The 16253-nt window shown below is 58.6% G+C and overlaps 7 protein-coding genes across 7 annotated transcripts; 3 read left to right on the top strand and 4 right to left on the bottom strand.

Annotated features, from left to right (window-relative positions):
• The first annotated feature begins 27 nt into the window (after positions 1-27).
• B0H64DRAFT_465209 (fatty acid desaturase-domain-containing protein) lies at positions 28-2284 on the top strand. The gene is made up of 3 exons (XM_062807660.1): positions 28-574; positions 642-1317; positions 1377-2284. Exons 1-3 carry the CDS (start codon positions 396-398, stop codon positions 2127-2129), a joined length of 1608 nt encoding a protein of 535 aa, XP_062656678.1. The 5' UTR covers positions 28-395; the 3' UTR covers positions 2130-2284.
• B0H64DRAFT_207265 (Alpha/Beta hydrolase protein) lies at positions 2190-4316 on the bottom strand. Its single transcript, XM_062799359.1, has 2 exons — positions 2614-4316; positions 2190-2534 (listed from the first exon to the last, which is right to left on the bottom strand). Exons 1-2 carry the CDS (start codon positions 4193-4195, stop codon positions 2359-2361), a joined length of 1758 nt encoding a protein of 585 aa, XP_062656677.1. The 5' UTR covers positions 4196-4316; the 3' UTR covers positions 2190-2358.
• Positions 4317-5757: 1441 nt separating this feature from the next.
• Positions 5758-9525, top strand: B0H64DRAFT_465203 (P-loop containing nucleoside triphosphate hydrolase protein; the record flags this gene model as incomplete). The annotated part of the gene is made up of 3 exons (XM_062807659.1): positions 5758-7033; positions 7095-7234; positions 7312-9525. The coding sequence occupies exons 1-3, from the start codon at positions 5845-5847 to the stop codon at positions 9523-9525; spliced, it is 3543 nt and encodes a 1180-aa protein (XP_062656676.1). The 5' UTR covers positions 5758-5844.
• Positions 9526-10140: 615 nt separating this feature from the next.
• Positions 10141-11326, bottom strand: B0H64DRAFT_207245 (trypsin-like cysteine/serine peptidase domain-containing protein). Its single transcript, XM_062799358.1, has one exon. It carries the CDS (start codon positions 11183-11185, stop codon positions 10244-10246), a length of 942 nt encoding a protein of 313 aa, XP_062656675.1. The 5' UTR covers positions 11186-11326; the 3' UTR covers positions 10141-10243.
• B0H64DRAFT_425878 (ribonuclease H-like domain-containing protein) lies at positions 11272-12829 on the bottom strand. The gene is made up of 2 exons (XM_062805707.1): positions 12334-12829; positions 11272-12269 (listed from the first exon to the last, which is right to left on the bottom strand). Exons 1-2 carry the CDS (start codon positions 12720-12722, stop codon positions 11720-11722), a joined length of 939 nt encoding a protein of 312 aa, XP_062656674.1. The 5' UTR covers positions 12723-12829; the 3' UTR covers positions 11272-11719.
• A 42-nt stretch (positions 12830-12871) lies between these two features.
• B0H64DRAFT_207224 (heterokaryon incompatibility protein-domain-containing protein) lies at positions 12872-15287 on the bottom strand. Its single transcript, XM_062799356.1, has one exon. The coding sequence runs from the start codon at positions 15109-15111 to the stop codon at positions 13003-13005; it is 2109 nt and encodes a 702-aa protein (XP_062656673.1). The 5' UTR covers positions 15112-15287; the 3' UTR covers positions 12872-13002.
• Positions 15288-16099, top strand: B0H64DRAFT_207227 (uncharacterized protein). Its single transcript, XM_062799357.1, has one exon. It carries the CDS (start codon positions 15464-15466, stop codon positions 16037-16039), a length of 576 nt encoding a protein of 191 aa, XP_062656672.1. The 5' UTR covers positions 15288-15463; the 3' UTR covers positions 16040-16099.
• Positions 16100-16253: the final 154 nt, after the last annotated feature.

Raw genomic sequence — 16253 nt, 5'->3', positions numbered from 1 at the left:
AGTCCCCCGAGAGATTGGCATCTCGCCGCTTGGCGCAAAAGGAGATGGGCTCTCTCCTCCAACCCCTTTGTTGGCCGTTGTGGACTCGTTTCCATCTCAGCTGTCGGTTGGGAAAAAAACCCCGCTAACGATGCTGGCGGCACACGAGGTGCCCCTTCCAGGCCTTGGTCTTCCTTGGTCCTGCTTGGTCGCGGGGGTACTTGCCTCCTTCGTCCCTCGGTCACTCCCTTTTCGTTGGCCCACTTGCTTGCCCGTTGGTCCTGCCGTTGGATGATTCTTCATGTCCCGACCCCGTCTCGCTCTCCCCCATCTTGCCCGGCCGTACCTTTTACTCTTTTCCTGTTGCACCTGCCCACCACTTTCTCCGCTGCCGACCTCCCCTTCCACGCGCCATCATGAAGCGCGACCAGGTATTAACCGCCGCCGCGGTCGAGGATTTAATCGCCGACGGTCATGTAATTGTCATTTTCGAAGACTTTGTCCTGAAGTTGGACTCGTGGATTCAGAAGCATCCTGGCGGCCGGCTGGCAATCCTGCACATGGTTGGGAAAGATGCGACGGACGAGATCAAGGCGTAAGTCGCCGGTTTAAAACAGATAAACGATTAACTTTAAGCTTCTGACATAATCATATTCATGCAGGTACCATATCCCAGCCACGTGGAAGACCATGAAGGCCTTTCGGATAGGCCGGAAACCACCTGGAATCTGGACCAACAAGACGCCGCCGATCCGGGGTGGCCTTTACCAAAAACAGGCCACGACCCCACCTTCCGCGACTGCGACACTCGAAAGCTCGAGCGCAGACTCGGTACAGGAGCCTCAATATGTCTGGCGGGTTTCCGATGACCCTGCGTCCGCCGGCAAGAAGGTCTTCGCGGGAGATGCCGCCGCCTACACGGACTGGGTCGAGAAGCAGGAGATCAAACACGACAACACCGAATATCCGTCGCTGGACCCTGAGGTACAACAAGATATCACTGAGAAGTACAGGGCGTTGCACCAGAGAGTCCGCGATGAGGGCTTCTACAATTGCCCTTACTTCTCGTACGCCAAGGAGATGGCCCGCTACACGATCCTCTTCGCGGCATCCATGGTAGCCCTGCGCCACGGCTGGTACGTGACGTCGGCCTTCTTCCTGGGACTGTTCTGGCACCAGATCATGTTCACTGCGCACGACGCCGCGCACGGCGCCATCACCGGCAACTTCGAGACCGATAGCCTCATTGCCATGTTCGTGGCCGATTTCTGCTGCGGCCTGTCCATCGGGTGGTGGAAGAGCAGCCACAACGTGCACCATCTCATCACCAACCACCCTGTGAGTATCTCCAGCCGTGCGGACTCTGCTCCGGAATTGATTGCTGACCGCGCAAACAGGAACACGACCCGGACATCCAAAATGTGCCCCTCTTCGCCACGTCCCCTTCATTTTTCCGCGGCATCCACTCCAGCTACTACAACTTCACCTTCGCCTGGGACGCTGTCGCCGACTTCATGGTGCCATACCAGAAGTACACCTACTACCCCGTCATGGGCATCGCCCGCTTCAACCTCTACCTCCTTTCGTGGCTGCACGTGCTCTCGGCCAAGGCGGGGTCTCTCGGAAGCAGCAAGGCGTGGTGGATCCGCCCGGCCGAGATTGCCATGATGTCCTGCTACTGGTACATTTTCGGCTACCTGTTGCTGTGGTGCACCCTGCCAACCTGGACCATGCGCGTCGTGTACGTGCTGGTCTCCCACATCATCACCATGCCGCTGCACGTGCAGATCACCCTGTCCCACTGGGGCATGTCGACCGCCGACGTCGGCGAGTCCGAGTCGTTTGCCCAGCGCCAGCTGCGCACCACCATGGACGTCGACTGCCCGGCCTGGTTAGACTTCATCCACGGAGGCCTGCAGTTCCAGGCTGTGCACCATCTATTTCCTCGGGTGCCCCGCCACAACCTGCGCAGGCTGCAGGTGCTGGTCAGGGAGTTTTGCGAGAGCACGGATATTCCGTACACGCTTTTAGGGTTTGTTGATGGCAACAGCAAGGTTTTGGGGCGTTTGGGAGAGGTCGGGGAGCAGGTCAAGCACTTGGTTGAGTGCCAAAAGTACATGGCGGTGACAGGCGTCAGTGGATTGCATTAGGGGCATTTCTGGCATAGACAGGTGGGCGGCATTTGTTTGAGGAAGAGGTCCTCTACACGGCGTTTGGCAACGGCTCATTTCTGTATATTTTCGTAATTACAAGCCATTTCGTTTTCTTTCTACTTCTTGCACCAGCCGGTGGCATGGTATGAATCAAAGTTTGCTTCTCTGGCTAGGAAAGACGGCGAGATGACCTGGATGTACACCTGATCTTACCCCGTGCTATCCATCAACCGATAAAGAGGTCTAATTCGAGGGGATACTCAGCCCACAAGGCCATCCCTTCCTCGCGCCAAGTGTCAGGCTCAATATGAATGTTCAACTTATCCGGGACCTGGGTGGCGTTCAGAACCAGGTTGGACGGGTTCTCGACGCTATACTTTGGCCAGGCGGGCACATTGGGAACTATCACACCAAGGTTAGCCATTAACTCCTAGCTCCACTCCAACACCAAACTCAAAACTAGAAGCAACCCCAAACTTACCCGTACCCTCTACAAAATTCGGATCCCCACTGTACACATACGCAATCACCCTCGTCGAAATCACCTCCGCCAGCGCCCGATGCGCCTCCGAATCAGGAACATGCGGGTTGTTGCCAAACAGCTCGTAGTCCGCCGGGAACCGGAAGAAGTACGAGTACTCCGCCCCGTGCGCCGCAAAGCCCGGCTGGCCCTCCAGCGTCGTGTCGAGCGGCATCGACGTCGGCCACGTGCCGAACCGCCACGTGTACGCCGTCTCCCCCAGCTCCGCCCACTTGGCCGCCATGTCGCGGCGGCCGTGGATGAGGCCGTAGTCGCCTGTGATGGCGGCCAGGCGGCGGTATTGGGCGCCGCCGCAGGTTTGGTTGGCTGCTTCCAGGGCGGCGCAGAATTCCGGGGTGGAGGACATGGGCAGGGCGTAGGGGGGGTTGGGGGCTGAGGTGGGGTAGGCGGTGAGGAGGCGCGTGATGGTGGTGTTGCGGGCGAGGGGGAAGACGGATTGGAGGATCTGGCGGAGCTGGGACTCGGTTTCGGTGCCCGGGCCGAGGAGGTTGGCGAGCACGAAGCCCTCGTCGTCGTTGGTGCCGAGGAGGAGGGAGATGTTGCGCTGGACGGCGCCGGCGGCGAGTTGGAGGGAGGGCGGCTCGGTGATGAAGTCGCCGTCGATGGTCGGCCACCAGGTCGGTTGGGTGGGGGTGGAGGCCGCTACGTCGAAGAGGAGCTCCATCGGCACCTCGCGCAGGCAGGCGAGCGTGTCGGCCGCGTCGAGACAGCCCGTGCCGTTGAGGATGTGCCGGTACCCCTGGATGGCGTCTTCGCGGTCGGGGCGGATGGTGTTGCCGATGCCGATGGTGCCGCTGCTGAGGATGGCGCCGCGGAACAGCTTCTCGTCGCTCTGCCCGCCGTAGGCTAGTAGTTGGTACACGATGGAGTTGCCGCCGGCCGACTGGCCCCACACGGTGACCTTGTCCGGGTCGCCGCCGAAGGCCGCGATGTTCTCGCGCACCCAGCGCAGCGCCTGGCGCTGGTCCTTGAGGCCGAGGTTGGTCAGGCCCGCGGCGGCGACCTCCTCGCCGCCGGGGAAGCCGAAGAAGCCGACGCGGTAGTTGAGCGTCACGGCCATGATGGGCGTGCCCTGCGCCACGCTGTGCTGCACCACCCACGAGTAGTTGGAGTTGAGGTCGGCGCCGAAGCCGTCGAGGAAGCCGCCGCCGTACAGCCACACGGCCACGGGCAGCTTCTCGTCCTTGTCCGGGAGGCTGGCCCGCGACGGCCGGATGATGTTGAGGTTGAGGCAGTCGTCCGACTTGCCCGTCACGTTGGCGTTGCGCACGCTCCGCTCCGACGCCGGCACGGGGCAGATGGACCCGTACCACTCGGCCGACCGCGTGCCTTCCCATGTCTCGTTCAGTGGGGTTGGGTTTTGCAACCGCCCGCCTTGGGCAAAGGGGATCCCCAGGAAGAGGTCCTGGGAGAATTCGGCGAGATAGCGGCCGACGTAGGTGCCATTGAGCGTCGTGGCTACGGGGGCGGTTTGGCACGATGCCAACACCCCCGGTAGTAGGGCCAGGTATGAAAGTAGCATTGGGACGATCGTTTTGATAAAGTTGTTTATCCCTACCCTACATCCATCCCGAGAGCTTGTGGAGAAGTCCAGACTTTTAAAACTCGACAACCAAGGCGCTGGAACTTGGGAGGGATTCAGGGAATGCGGGGCTCTGCAACCCCTGGCTCCCTTCTTGTTGTACTAATTAGTACCGTACAGACACGAGCTAGTTAACGGCTAAATCCTTCACTGCTGAGTCTGCCCCTTTTGAGAAGCGAGGCTCGTTCTCGGACCCGGGCGGAAATTAAGTTTCGAGTGAGCCAGTCCCTGTCTAGTCCCGTGCCGCACGGGACTGTGTAAGAAGGCAATGTCAAAGACGCCGTTTCGCGAAACCGACTCGCTTGTCTATCATAATTATATGTGTTCTTCGGAGACAGTCGGTTACTATCCTTCACCTTTTTACCTTTCAGCTGAGAATATGAGAACTTGATAACCACCAGGAGGTGAAGAAGATAAAAGATGGAGAGAAAAGGAAGAAGCTCTTACTTGATTCAATTCCCTCAAAGAGCAATTGAGAGGAAAATCGGCGCTGGAGGCGCGTGGCCAATGGCCAATATCTTCTCAAAGTCTTTTTTTGTTTTTGACAGATGATGCCACATGCTGATATTTGACACAGGAGAGCGGGTATGTTCCCGACATAGACAGCATGAGAGACGACGACGACGACAACACATATCTCTTCAAAATAGGTCATGCCAATAAACAGAATTTGACTGCTCACAGAATGCAAAAATGCCCGAATCTGGTCATCCTATCCAACCACAGTCCCCCAAATTTATCGCCACCAGCTCCGGGACGTTCAAACGGGCATCCAACAACATTAGACTAGTGCCCAACCATGTATCAACGCGCAGAGGACCAACATGCACTCTTTGGTGTGGAAATTCAAGTCCAGAATTAGCCGAGCTGGATGGTCCCGCGAAGGGGGTTGACCGTTGGAGTCGTGGGAGAACAACTGCCAAATGCACCGGGTTGATTTGCAACAAGTGTTTGAACTGAATAAAAACCGAAGACATTCGGAGCCACGAAATCGAAAGCCAAGTGGGAAAAAAGGGGAAAATGGGAAAAATGGGGATGCTGCCTGACCAGCTTCACCTTGTTTGTGAATGTTGGTGGCTGGGGGCTAGGGGTCCAACTCTTGGTGCCCAGAAAATGGGGAGAGCGGCGACGATCTGCATCAATCCACATGTTTTCACAAGGCTGCCACAACGAAGAACACGGTGAGGGTGCATGTCTGCCTGGCTCGTGAACAACTGCAGTGGTTTCGTCCGGAGCCCTTCACTCGACTCAGGCGAATCAGGAGAATTCGGTCCTCAGAGTCCAATCATTGTTCAGAACAGTGATGTTGGTGCAAGCGACAAACATGCATGCATTCAACCAACATGGTGGGTTTTTTAGGCACCGACAGGACACAAGAACCACGCTGTGTTGGGTTATTGGTTGCGAGGGGACCGGCTGATGCCGTCCTCACCCGGCGATGTTGATGATATATATTGAGTGAAATTGGCTTCAAAATCGCCTCTCTCATTTCTCAACGCCGGAGCATTCAAGGTGTCTTGGTATGTACATATGCTAAAACGGCCCATTATTATATCACCATTCTAGACTTTGGACAGGACCCAAGCACAATGGCCACATCAGAGGACGACTCAACCCGCCAGGAGCCCCCTAACCAACCGTTGGACGTCATCACGGACCGTCCCTCGGAAGACACCACCCAGGATTCAAGCAGCGACCCCCACAACCCCCACAATCCCCCCAGCAAAGATGAGGTGGACGGAAAGCCCTGTGTGGACTCCGTCGACTCGAATGATTCGTCCCTTGACTCCTGCCCGTCAGAATCATCGTCGTCCGGCTCATCCACCAACGACGCAGCTTCGGACACATCGGGATCAGGGGTTTCGGAGGACGACCACGACACCAAAACAACCGAGCCGAAGACTTCTGACGCCGACATTGAAAAGAAAACAGACACGGCCAATGAGCAGCCGCCGGACGAAGAGCCGGGACCCGATCCAGGCCGGTCACCCTCCGCAGGGGAGGGGACATCAACTGAAGACGGCAATCTGGCGGATGAGAGCATTATCACGGACGCAGAGAGCCCTGGGATAGCTCAAGACGCTGCGGAACAAGGGGTACAGGAACCCTCGGATGATACCGATGCTGTCCTCAATGCGAAACCAGATCAGTATGTCTCGGTGGCCTCGCAAACTGATCATGACCCAAAATTTGACCCAGAGAACGACAATATCGTCGAGGACAACAATCACGTGGAGGACGACAATGCCCCGACCACAGACCAGGCCCCTGATCCTTCACGGCCCGGAGACTCTCCAGATGTCGGCAATGACCCGGGTGGGGGAAACGGCGAAGCGCCGGACAGATCCCCCGAACCCTCGGAGGCCGGAGACGCTCCAGAGGTCAATAATGACGATGCTCCAGAGGTCAACAATGAGTCCGAGAATGACAATGAGGCCGAGAACGACAATGCCCGCGAAGTCGATGATGCGCCTGACGGCGACCGTACCCCAGAAGTGACGGTTGAACCAGGGCCGCCATACGAAGACTCGGCCATCACGACCCGGTTGCGGAAGATGGATGACACGTCCCCGTCCCGGGAGGAGTGGGTCCTTCGGAAAGAGAAATCCGGCAAAGACAACGAAGCGCTGGACGGGCTCATGCTGAAGTACGGACTCGAGGAAGTGAAGGCGCACTTCCTGTGGGTGTACGATCAAGCGCAGACCACACTAGATCAGGAGGGCACGCTATGGGACTTGACCAACTTGCACGCATGCTTTCTAGAAGGCGGCAAAAACAGTATGTGGACAGCTTCAACTCCTCTTCTTTCTTTGCGTTCGAAACTAACAACGGGTGGCAGCCAGAACCATGGTGCTAAACCTCTACATGAAGCTTCTACAGTCTTTGTCCCTGGTGGAAGCAGATTTGGTAGCCCGCGGAAGCTCGGGCGATTATTTGGGCGACACATGGGACAATGCCACAGAATATGGAAATCGAGGAGTATGTATAACCAAGCGTTGTAGAAGCGGTAAACTACCAGAGCAGAGGGGTTCTAACCATCACGGGTCCTGGCTTAGATCTTGCACGTCGAGACTCCGGAGTGTGCCGACTTCAAACCCTTGAAGTCCACATTGGCGAGACGCTTCAAAAAGTCAAAAGCTGAGAAGCAACCGGTTGTCGTCTTTCACATCCCATACCCGGCTGAAGAGGCCACGGACTACATACTCGAACCAGAAGACCAAGTGCCTTCGATGCACGCGATCCCAGTGCGGCAGACCCAAGACCAGATGCTCGCAACGCTCACCGCGGAGATGAAGGAAGAAATCGTACACAAAACGGTTGAGGGGGGCTGGGATGGACCCGTGTTCCAACGTTTCATCCAGCGCGCCACTACCAAAGGGGATTTGAGATCCACCGACATCGTCTCGAAATCGGCGGATGGGCTCGCGGCGCGGCGCATAAAGAGAAGAATAGCCGAGAACGAAGGCCGGGCACCGAAGCCGGCCGGCGACGTGTACTACACCAAATCGGACCTCTTGGGCGCCACCGCGGTCGAGCTGGGATACCAAAGCGCCGCCTGGGCCGAACTGGAGAAGATGATCGGCATGGAAGACGTCAAAGAGTCCGTCCGCGAGCTCCTCGCCGAGGCCGCGCTCAGCCGCCGTCTCGAACTCGAGGGGAAATCGGCCCTGGGCGCATGGTCCAACCGCCGATGCTTCATCGGACCACCCGGCACGGGCAAGACCACGGCCGCCCGCTTGTACGGGCAGATCCTCAAGGAGCTCGACCTCCTAGAGAACGACACCATCATCGAGAAGCGCGCGTCGGATCTCGTTGGGGCTTACGTAGGTTGGTCGGAGCACGCCACACAAAAGGCGTTCAAGAAGGCCAGCGGCGGCGTGCTGATCATCGACGACTTCCACCTGCTCTTCCCCAACACCATGCACAACACCAACGGGTCCGACGTCTTCCGCGCGGCCGTCATCGACACCATCGTCGCCGAGATCGACCCCAACACCACCCGCAAGCAAGCCGTCATCCTGATCGGCTACCCGGAGTCCATGACCGAAGCCTTCGAGACCTCCAACCCGGGCCTGTCCCGACGCTTCCCCATGGCCCAAGCCTTCCGCTTCCACAACTACGACGACGCCGAACTCAAACAAATCCTCCACCTCAAACTCGCCACCCACAACCTCACCCTCACCCCCACCGCCGCGCAGGTCGCCGAGGAGATGCTCTCCGTCGCGCGCCACCGCCCCAACTTCGGCAACGGCGGCGCGGTCGAGACCCTGCTCCAAACCGCCCAACTCGCGCGCAACGCGCGCTGCGCCACCGTCGCCGTCGACGCCGACCTGGACCTGACCCTCCTCCCCTCAGACTTCGACCCGGACTGGCAGCGCGCGGCCGAGGCGGCGCGGCGGTGCGCGGCGCTCTTCCGCGAGATGCAGGGGATGGGCGGCGTGCTGGGCCAGTTCCAGGGCTACCAGGCCATGACGGCGCGCATGCGGGCGCGCGGGCTGGACCCGAGGCCGCATGTCCCCTGGGCGCTGGTGTTTCGGGGCCCGCCGGGCACGGGGAAGACGACGGTGGCGCGCAAGATGGCGCGGGTGTATTATGATATGGGGTTCTTGGCGGGGGCCGAGATTGTGGAGTGTTCGGTCGCGGATCTGATCTCGTCGCATGTGGGCGGTTCGGCGAAGAGGGTGATAAGGATGTTTGAGCGGGCGTTGGGCAAGGTGTTGTTTATTGATGAGGCGTATCGGTTGGCGGAGGCCCGGGCGGATGATGCGATTGGGGAGATTGTGGATTGCATGACCAAGGAGCGGTTCTGTGGGAAGCTGGTTGTGGTGCTGGCTGGGTACAAGGAGGAGATGGACGACCTGATGCGGTGCAACCGCGGCCTGCGCAGCCGGTTTGCCACCAATGTCGACTTCAAGCCCATGAAGGCGGCGGATGCTCTGCAGCTGCTGCAGACGCACCTGGCCAAGGTGGATATTGTCTTGGGGGGCATTGCCCGGTCGTCCCGGGAGACCATCCTTGACCTGCTAACGAAGCTCAGCCGGTCAAGGTCTTGGGCTAACGGGCGAGACGTGATTGCGCTCTCCCGCACCATCGTCCAGGAGGCGTACACTATGGGGAAGAGCCACACGGAGAAGGACCACAAAGGTGACCAGGGGTCGAAGGACAAAGCCGAAAAACAGGACAAGGTGGTGTTCCATGCCGACGATCTGATCTCGGTGCTGCGTCAAAAGTTGAGGAATGCTAAGGATGAAGGCGACAACGACAACTGATTCTAAGGGGTAGACATTCGTCACTTATTCCATAAATCTTAGAACAAAAAGCATCTTGCCTTCTGAAACCAGAGGATGTTCCACAGCTTTGGTTTTGTTTTTGATATCCAACTACTACCTCTGCTGTCACTCATGCTCATGTTTTTGATGACCTTCTCTAACGTAGGCTTGCTGGTGCACTTGTGGCCTTGCCCGAGGTGCCCTTACTGATAATGTTTGCGTTCCGAATAGCTGCGTTCAGTTTGCTAAGCATGTTGTTCAGAGCGGCCGTATCTTCCGGGTCTCCCCTGATCGCGGCGGTCGGGTGCGGCAAGGCCGTGGCATGGATGACTCCACATGTGAGTGACGAGCAAAAGTTAGAACAATTCGTTACGTTGCACCGAATTCAAGATTCTTTCTTCTCTTTCCAAGGTACCATTCTTAACCCAATCGGCGATCTTGTCACTGTTGATGCCCGCGGCGAGCAGGGCGCGGACCGTGAGAGTGAGTGGGAGAAGTGGGTGTTGATTTAGGTAACCTGAACCAATTGAGGTTGTTTAGGAACATGAAGTGGTTTATTTGCAATCTGAAATCTATCGGAGAGTTGATATCTGGAGAATGATGCTCTGGGCGAGGGGTTGGGGCGTCGTTATAGGTTTGAGGTTAGACGAATGCAGTGCCTCGATGGGCGCTTGCTTGCTTAGTTGCTAGGTGAGGTCGTGGCTGTAAACTAGAAACATTAGCCTGGGCTCACCCCAGTCTCCAAGCCAATCTTTCCTCTTAGAAACTCCCGAATCGCCTCAATCCCAACCCCTCTCCTCATCGCCGTCTCCTCGTCCCATGAGCTATGCACGCCCACCAACACCTCTCCCTGTGCCGTCCTCTGCACCAACGGCGCCCCGCTATGGCCCCAATACGTCCAGCAACTGTGCATCAACGCCCCAATCTCCTCATTATCCTGCACGTCTTGGCCGTCCGCATAGCCCTCAAATCTCCCCTCGCTGGCACACAGCACTTCATACCCCGTCTCCACGCCCGCCTCTTCACATTCCAGATCCTCGCTCCCGGGCTGGCCGATGCAGACGAGCTTCGTGCCCACCTTCGGGGATCGGTCCGCGAGTCCAAGCGCGGGGAACTGCCAGTGCTGAGAGGCCAGGCTTGAGTCATCCTGCAGCGGGCGCTGGGCGGCCGTGATTTTGAGCAACGCTAGATCGCGCTTGGGGTCCCAGACTGCACACTGGGCAAGAACAACCGTGCCGGAGGCGAAGAGGAGCAGGTGCGATTTGGAGACGTCGAGCTCGACCTCGGTATCGGCGATGCAGTGGGCGCAGGTGAGGAGCAGGCCGGACTCATGGATACACACGGCCGTGCCGGCTTCGGCTTGGGCAAAGATGAGGGTTGCTGCTATCCCTGATATGGAGACGTCGGTGGGGGGCGCGAGGATGGCCGCTTGGAGGCGAGCTTGCTTGAGAAGGAGGAGAGCGTGTTCTTCCTTGGAGAGCTTGGTATGCGAGCGGAGCAGGCGGGAGGGGAGAAGGGTGATGTCGGGGCTTGCAGCGGGCGAGCCATTGCCGATTTCTTCTTGCGATGCGTCTTTGGTAGCGGACTGGATTAATGTTTGGGCCTCTATGAGTAGGAGTTGCCGTGTTCGGAGACGTGTCTGGCGGAGTGGGAGTTCCATGGGAGCGACTAGACGAGTGGAGACGGTTGAAGAAGCCGAACATGCCAATGTGCGTTGAACTGGGATTCATGTGCTGGGGTCGGGACTGCCGAATCCTGATTGCTCCATCTTCTCTACGCGACCCGCCGGGCCTGGCCCGCATAAATAGAGCGCTCTCCCAAACGTCTCTTTTTTGTACTCTCCAACTGTGACGGCAGCTGCCGTCGGGGATATAGATATTTGGCACAATCATACTCAACTATATCACCGATGGCGTTCTGCTGGTGCTGCCCGGCAGGAATATGCATCTATTGCAAGTTGGGTTAGCATACAGGGCGTCCCTCGCCGCCATAATCCATTCTAGGAGCCATAACTCTGTATGTTTCCTATGCCCCGCCTGTGATGTTTGCACGGGAGTTGATAACTGGCAACCTGACCCACAGCGCCGTCGCTGTGAGCATCTGCCCGTATTCCCGCAATCCGGAGACCAATAAGTCGCATGATCTCCACCACAACAAGGATTCAGGACCGTGCATCCCCTCGAGTTGGCGCGGTTCAAATGTTCATTCCAATCATCTCCATCCATTCGCTCGGCGCCGCTTCCCGGGCAGCAGCGCTTTTCGCAGCTGCATCCGCCACAGTGTTCCACTCGCGCGGGATCCTCCAGAACTGGACGGCCAAGTCGTCGTCCGAGGCCCGCTCGACCTCCCCCAGCAGCGCCTGCCACAAGTCCTTGTTCTTGACGTCGGCCCCGGCACTGGTCTTCCAACCGTTCTTGATCCACGTCTTGGCCCACTTGGTAGCGCCTTCGACCACATATTCGGAATCGGTAGCGACGACAAAGGTCTCGAACCCTTCGCCAGGCCAGTGTCGGAAGCGCAGCGCAGCGATCACGGCACGGAGCTCAGCGCGATTGCTGGTCTGAGCGGCGGCGTCGCCAAAAGGACCCTTGGCCTCGAGGCAGGCGCTGGCAATGAGATGAGTGCCGTCGTCGCTAACCCCATGCCAGAAAGCCCAGCCGGCCTTGGGATTGGCCTGGCCGTTGTCGAGACAAGCACCGTCTGTGCGGATTAGAACAGTGCTGGCGTCGTCTCGATGGGTGTATCTGACAAGAATGGAACGCGCAGGTAAGCTATAGCCCTGGAGAGAGCGAGGGAACCAAGACGGACCTCTTGACACGTATATGTTGCCTGCGACCAGAGAACAACTCGGCGGGCGTGTCCGTGGTTGAAGACGGGATGAACTTTGAGGGCCAAGATCGGCCAGTGCCCTTCCGCAGTGCAGGGCCCAGAAGGTCCTGAATAAAGTCAGGCTCTGCCCCATTCCCGCCGCTATCATCGTCGTCGTCCTCCTCCTCTTCTTTGTCATCGCCGTTGCCCTGGTTGCTCAGAACATCGTCCATGAAGCTGTAGTCGACGCAGCACTTGCCGCAAACCACAAAGCCGTGCGGACCGCAAACCAGGCGGCCGTCAGGAAGTTCACACGGGCCCTCGTCATCGTCGCTGCTGCTGTAGCCAAGAGGGATGAGACCCTGCCCGAGATAGTATCCTCGAGGCATGATTTTGGTGATATGGTCCTTGATGTTGAGTCCGTATTGATGAGAACTGATGGCGAGCCGGCGCACCTCGCTGGGCCGAGAAACAGCCAGGGTGGGTTGTGGTTGTTGGAAGGCAATGAGGTCCGAGGCAGTGCCCCACCTCACCAGCTGATAAGTTTGTCGATTACCTAGCTAGATAAGCTGATAAGATAGAACTACTTAGGTAGCTTCCGATTCTCTACGCGGTAGTTCTTTACACCCTGCTGTCATCTACGCTATCGCTGCTATTGAGTAGTAACCGTCAGAAAAGCTGGAACCTGGTCCACTTCCCCGAAGCAAACACCCTATCCCAGTCGGGATCTACACTATCCGCATCATCAAAAACCTCAGTCACCCCAGCACCAATACGCCGAAACCGGTCCCCCCCCTCAGGCAACTCCTCTAGGAACAGAAAGGCAATTTTCCTGCCATAGCCGCCATCATTATACGAGCACAGCCTGAGGCACCAGCACTCGTACGGCTCCTCGGGATTCTCATGCTCCATCTCGTCCATCCAGCATTCGATATCAACACCCGGCACCAGGCCGTCGGTGATGCGGCATGGATAAAACGGCCCGTTCGGATTCCTCATCTCAGATCTCCGATCAAGCTCCACCAGCTGCAGCATCCCCTCTGCCCTGATACAACCGCCAGGATCGATTTCACCATAGCTCCCCGGCCGTTTCTCTACGACATGAACGTCATGAATCACCATGTCGATCCCCGCCTTTGGTGGTTCCGGCTCAAGATCCCACAAACGCAGCCGGCCGGACACCGAGGCCCAGCTCCACGACGGCACCCCCGAGTCCCCGTGCCGGACAAGCGACAGCGCTTTGCTGCCGCGCATCCAGACGAGACCTGCGAGAAACCGGCTCGCCCACAGGCCGGCGATGTACCTGTCACCAAACCGCGCGGCAAAGGTCCTCGCGATGCCGGCCACGGCGGGCAGCTTGTCGCTGACCTTGGTCAGCTTCCGGTTCGAGAAGTCGCTGATCCAGCCGTTCCACTCTTGCTGGAGGGCGGCTCGTTCGTCTCTGGCTTTGGAGGCGGTGTCTAATAGCAGGTCGTCGCGGCGGCGGATTAGATTCGCGAAGCCCATCTTGAGACCCCGCTTCCCCCAGAGTGTCGCGATGCCCTCCTCGATGCTCGCCTCCGAGCATTCCCAGACGATGCCCGCGTCGGTGAAGTGGAGCGTACGAGGGGAGACGAGCCGCTCCTGGAACGTCCAGCCGCGAGTGGAGAGAAACTCCTTGTCCAGGTCAAAGGGGGCCGCCGGGCCCTGGAAATCCAGGAAGATGGTCCCATGCCCGGCGTCGCTTCCGGGGTGGTGATAGCGGCCTACCGGCGCGCCGTCTTCGCTCATCCGCGCGAAGAGTCCGTGGTCGCAGTCGTAGGAGCTGGTGGCCGATAGCGTGAGCGTCGAGGTCCCGTACACGTCCATCATGCTTGCGGCCTGCTCGGCCCAGTCGTCCGCGTCGTCCTGGATGATGCACAGCGCATCGATCCACAGGTAGCGAAATCCGAGATTCCTCGTGAAGAGGATCGCCTCCCGGAGCGTGCGCGGGAAGTCTGAGATCGGGATGCCCGAACGGTGCCTCTCGATGTTGGAGCCAACGGTTGTCAGCGCGCCCGCGAGACCCCAGCAATAGCTCAAGGCCACAAACGGCTCCACCTCGCCGCGGGTTTCGTAGAGGCGGACGACGTCGGGTTCTCCCGAAACCGAAAGATCTAGGACGCGCTTCGGCAGCTTACCCGGCGGTCGGGCGCAGGCGGTGTGGTCTTGGAGGCACTGCGTCAACCATCGTATCGACCTCTGCACCGCTTCCTCGGAGCCAGAGTCCACATTTGGCCGCGAAGCAAGGACGGGCCATATCGATGTCTCGAAAAGGCTGTCTGTTTCAACAGCGCTCCAGTGCCTGTCGGCGCCGTTCCTGCGGTACAGCTCCATCTCGAGGGCACGTCGCGTGCCCCCGCCCGGTAGTTGGATGCTGGCGCTGTACTGCGACATGGCACCGAACCCAAATGCAATCAGACAGTGATTCTGGTACGCATCCCTTTTCCGGAACCAGAACCGATACGTGAGATCCTCGCCCGAGAAGTGGCGGAGCTGTTCGGCGAAGGTCATAAAGTTCCTGGCGTGGATGGCCGCCACGGTGGCCCCGCAGACGACGCAGGACTTTTTGGCCGAGGCCACGAGGGCGCGGAACGAGGGATGGTGGCTCTTGAAACATCGCACCGTCTCCTCGCCCAGCAGCTGCGGTTCCCAATCTCGATCGTCCGAGGCGGGCGGGTAGTTGACGATGCCGGCCAACAGCCGCCGGCATGGTTGGCAGTGTTCGTCGTTTACTTCCACGCGGAGGGGGGCTGACATGATTCAAGCTGGAGTCGTGGTTCCGGTTCCAAGCGTCAGATAACAGCATCTCTCTCGTGCGGGTGGATGTAGTCGTTGCGGTTGTGGACGGGTTATCCCGCAGCCTGCTTCCATTCTAGGACTGCACAGCCTCTCTAGTTCGGGTCCGAGTCTGCCTGTGACAGGAGGCGGCCTGCATTGGGTCACGTTTCTGTCCAATGATCGTCGTCAGGCTGACTCCCACCACAGCGCTGAGCAGTGCCCTTGCCTCCAGATCGTGAGCCTTCATAATGCCGTTTCCGCGCCCTCTTGCTCCTCCTGTTCCAACATCACCACAGCCACTTAGTTAGGTTCCTGAGCTTTCCGGCCTGTCATGTCCACTTCAACCGCATCTGCAGCACCCGCTGCCACAAGATTAGTGCAAGCCGTCATCGTCCGATGCGACGGCGACCAACGCACGAGCGGCCTCCCGCCGTGGTCCAGCACCACGATCCCGGCCGACCACCCCGTCTTCTGGGGCACCACCCCTCCCCTCGCCTCCCGCCTGGAAATCCCCATCGCGATACACTGCGAGGGCACGCAATCGACAGAGCGTGCCGACCTCGACAATCAGTTCGTGACGTACCTCAACATCGACCCCGTCACCGGCATGGCGCCGATCCCGTGGCAGGCCGGCACCATCGGCACCGTCGTCATCGCGCGCAAGGACAGGCGGCCGTTCCTGCCGCAGCATTTCGAGGCGCTGTGGGAGTACGCGCTCGAGATCCTAGACAAGTTCGGGGATAGGGACGGCCCGCCGCTGAGCATGTACAACTGGCAGGCGTTTGAGAGGTGGTGGAAGAACCGGAAGCTAGATGCCGCGGCTGGGAGAGAGGGGCAGGGTAAGCCAGGAGGGGCTTTAGACCCGGATGACGACTGGACGGACGTGAAGTCGCCTTATGAAGTTTGAGGATACCTTACTTATTATGTTCATTTTACTCCGGTATTACACCCTGGCCATTGGTCCTGATTCCGTCTGGTGTTCGGTTCCGCCGTCAGGGGGGTCGTCTGGTATTAAAGTGTTAAACTACCTAGGAGGGAGTCCGCAGTGTCTGGCCAATACATATGATATGGTATATATTTAGCCCCGGAACTTTGTATAACCGGGTTGCCGACGCGGTTCC

The sequence above is a fragment of the Chaetomium fimeti genome, assembly GCF_033439085.1.
Source record: "Chaetomium fimeti strain CBS 168.71 chromosome Unknown B0H64scaffold_6, whole genome shotgun sequence".
In the NCBI taxonomy this organism is placed as follows: Eukaryota; Fungi; Ascomycota; class Sordariomycetes; order Sordariales; family Chaetomiaceae; genus Chaetomium; species Chaetomium fimeti.
The sequence above is the reverse complement of the archived record's forward strand: the minus strand, read 5'-3'. Positions and strand labels throughout refer to the sequence as shown.

Excerpts from the sequence above, each read along its gene's own strand:
- B0H64DRAFT_465209 (XM_062807660.1), top strand. The coding sequence starts at position 396 with ATGAAGCGCGACCAGGTATTAACCGCCGCCGCGGTCGAGGATTTAATC. Across the intron at positions 575-641 it reads GCGACGGACGAGATCAAGGC|GTACCATATCCCAGCCACGT; the intron begins GTAAGTCGCCGG and ends ATATTCATGCAG. Across the intron at positions 1,318-1,376 it reads ATCTCATCACCAACCACCCT|GAACACGACCCGGACATCCA; the intron begins GTGAGTATCTCC and ends CCGCGCAAACAG.
- B0H64DRAFT_207265 (XM_062799359.1), bottom strand. The coding sequence starts at position 4,195 with ATGCTACTTTCATACCTGGCCCTACTACCGGGGGTGTTGGCATCGTGC. Across the intron at positions 2,535-2,613 it reads GAATTTTGTAGAGGGTACGG|TTCCCAATGTGCCCGCCTGG; the intron begins GTAAGTTTGGGG and ends TTGGTGTGATAG.
- B0H64DRAFT_207245 (XM_062799358.1), bottom strand. The coding sequence starts at position 11,185 with ATGGAACTCCCACTCCGCCAGACACGTCTCCGAACACGGCAACTCCTA.
- B0H64DRAFT_425878 (XM_062805707.1), bottom strand. The coding sequence starts at position 12,722 with ATGCCTCGAGGATACTATCTCGGGCAGGGTCTCATCCCTCTTGGCTAC. Across the intron at positions 12,270-12,333 it reads CAACATATACGTGTCAAGAG|ATACACCCATCGAGACGACG; the intron begins GTCCGTCTTGGT and ends CATTCTTGTCAG.
- B0H64DRAFT_207224 (XM_062799356.1), bottom strand. The coding sequence starts at position 15,111 with ATGTCAGCCCCCCTCCGCGTGGAAGTAAACGACGAACACTGCCAACCA.
- B0H64DRAFT_207227 (XM_062799357.1), top strand. The coding sequence starts at position 15,464 with ATGTCCACTTCAACCGCATCTGCAGCACCCGCTGCCACAAGATTAGTG.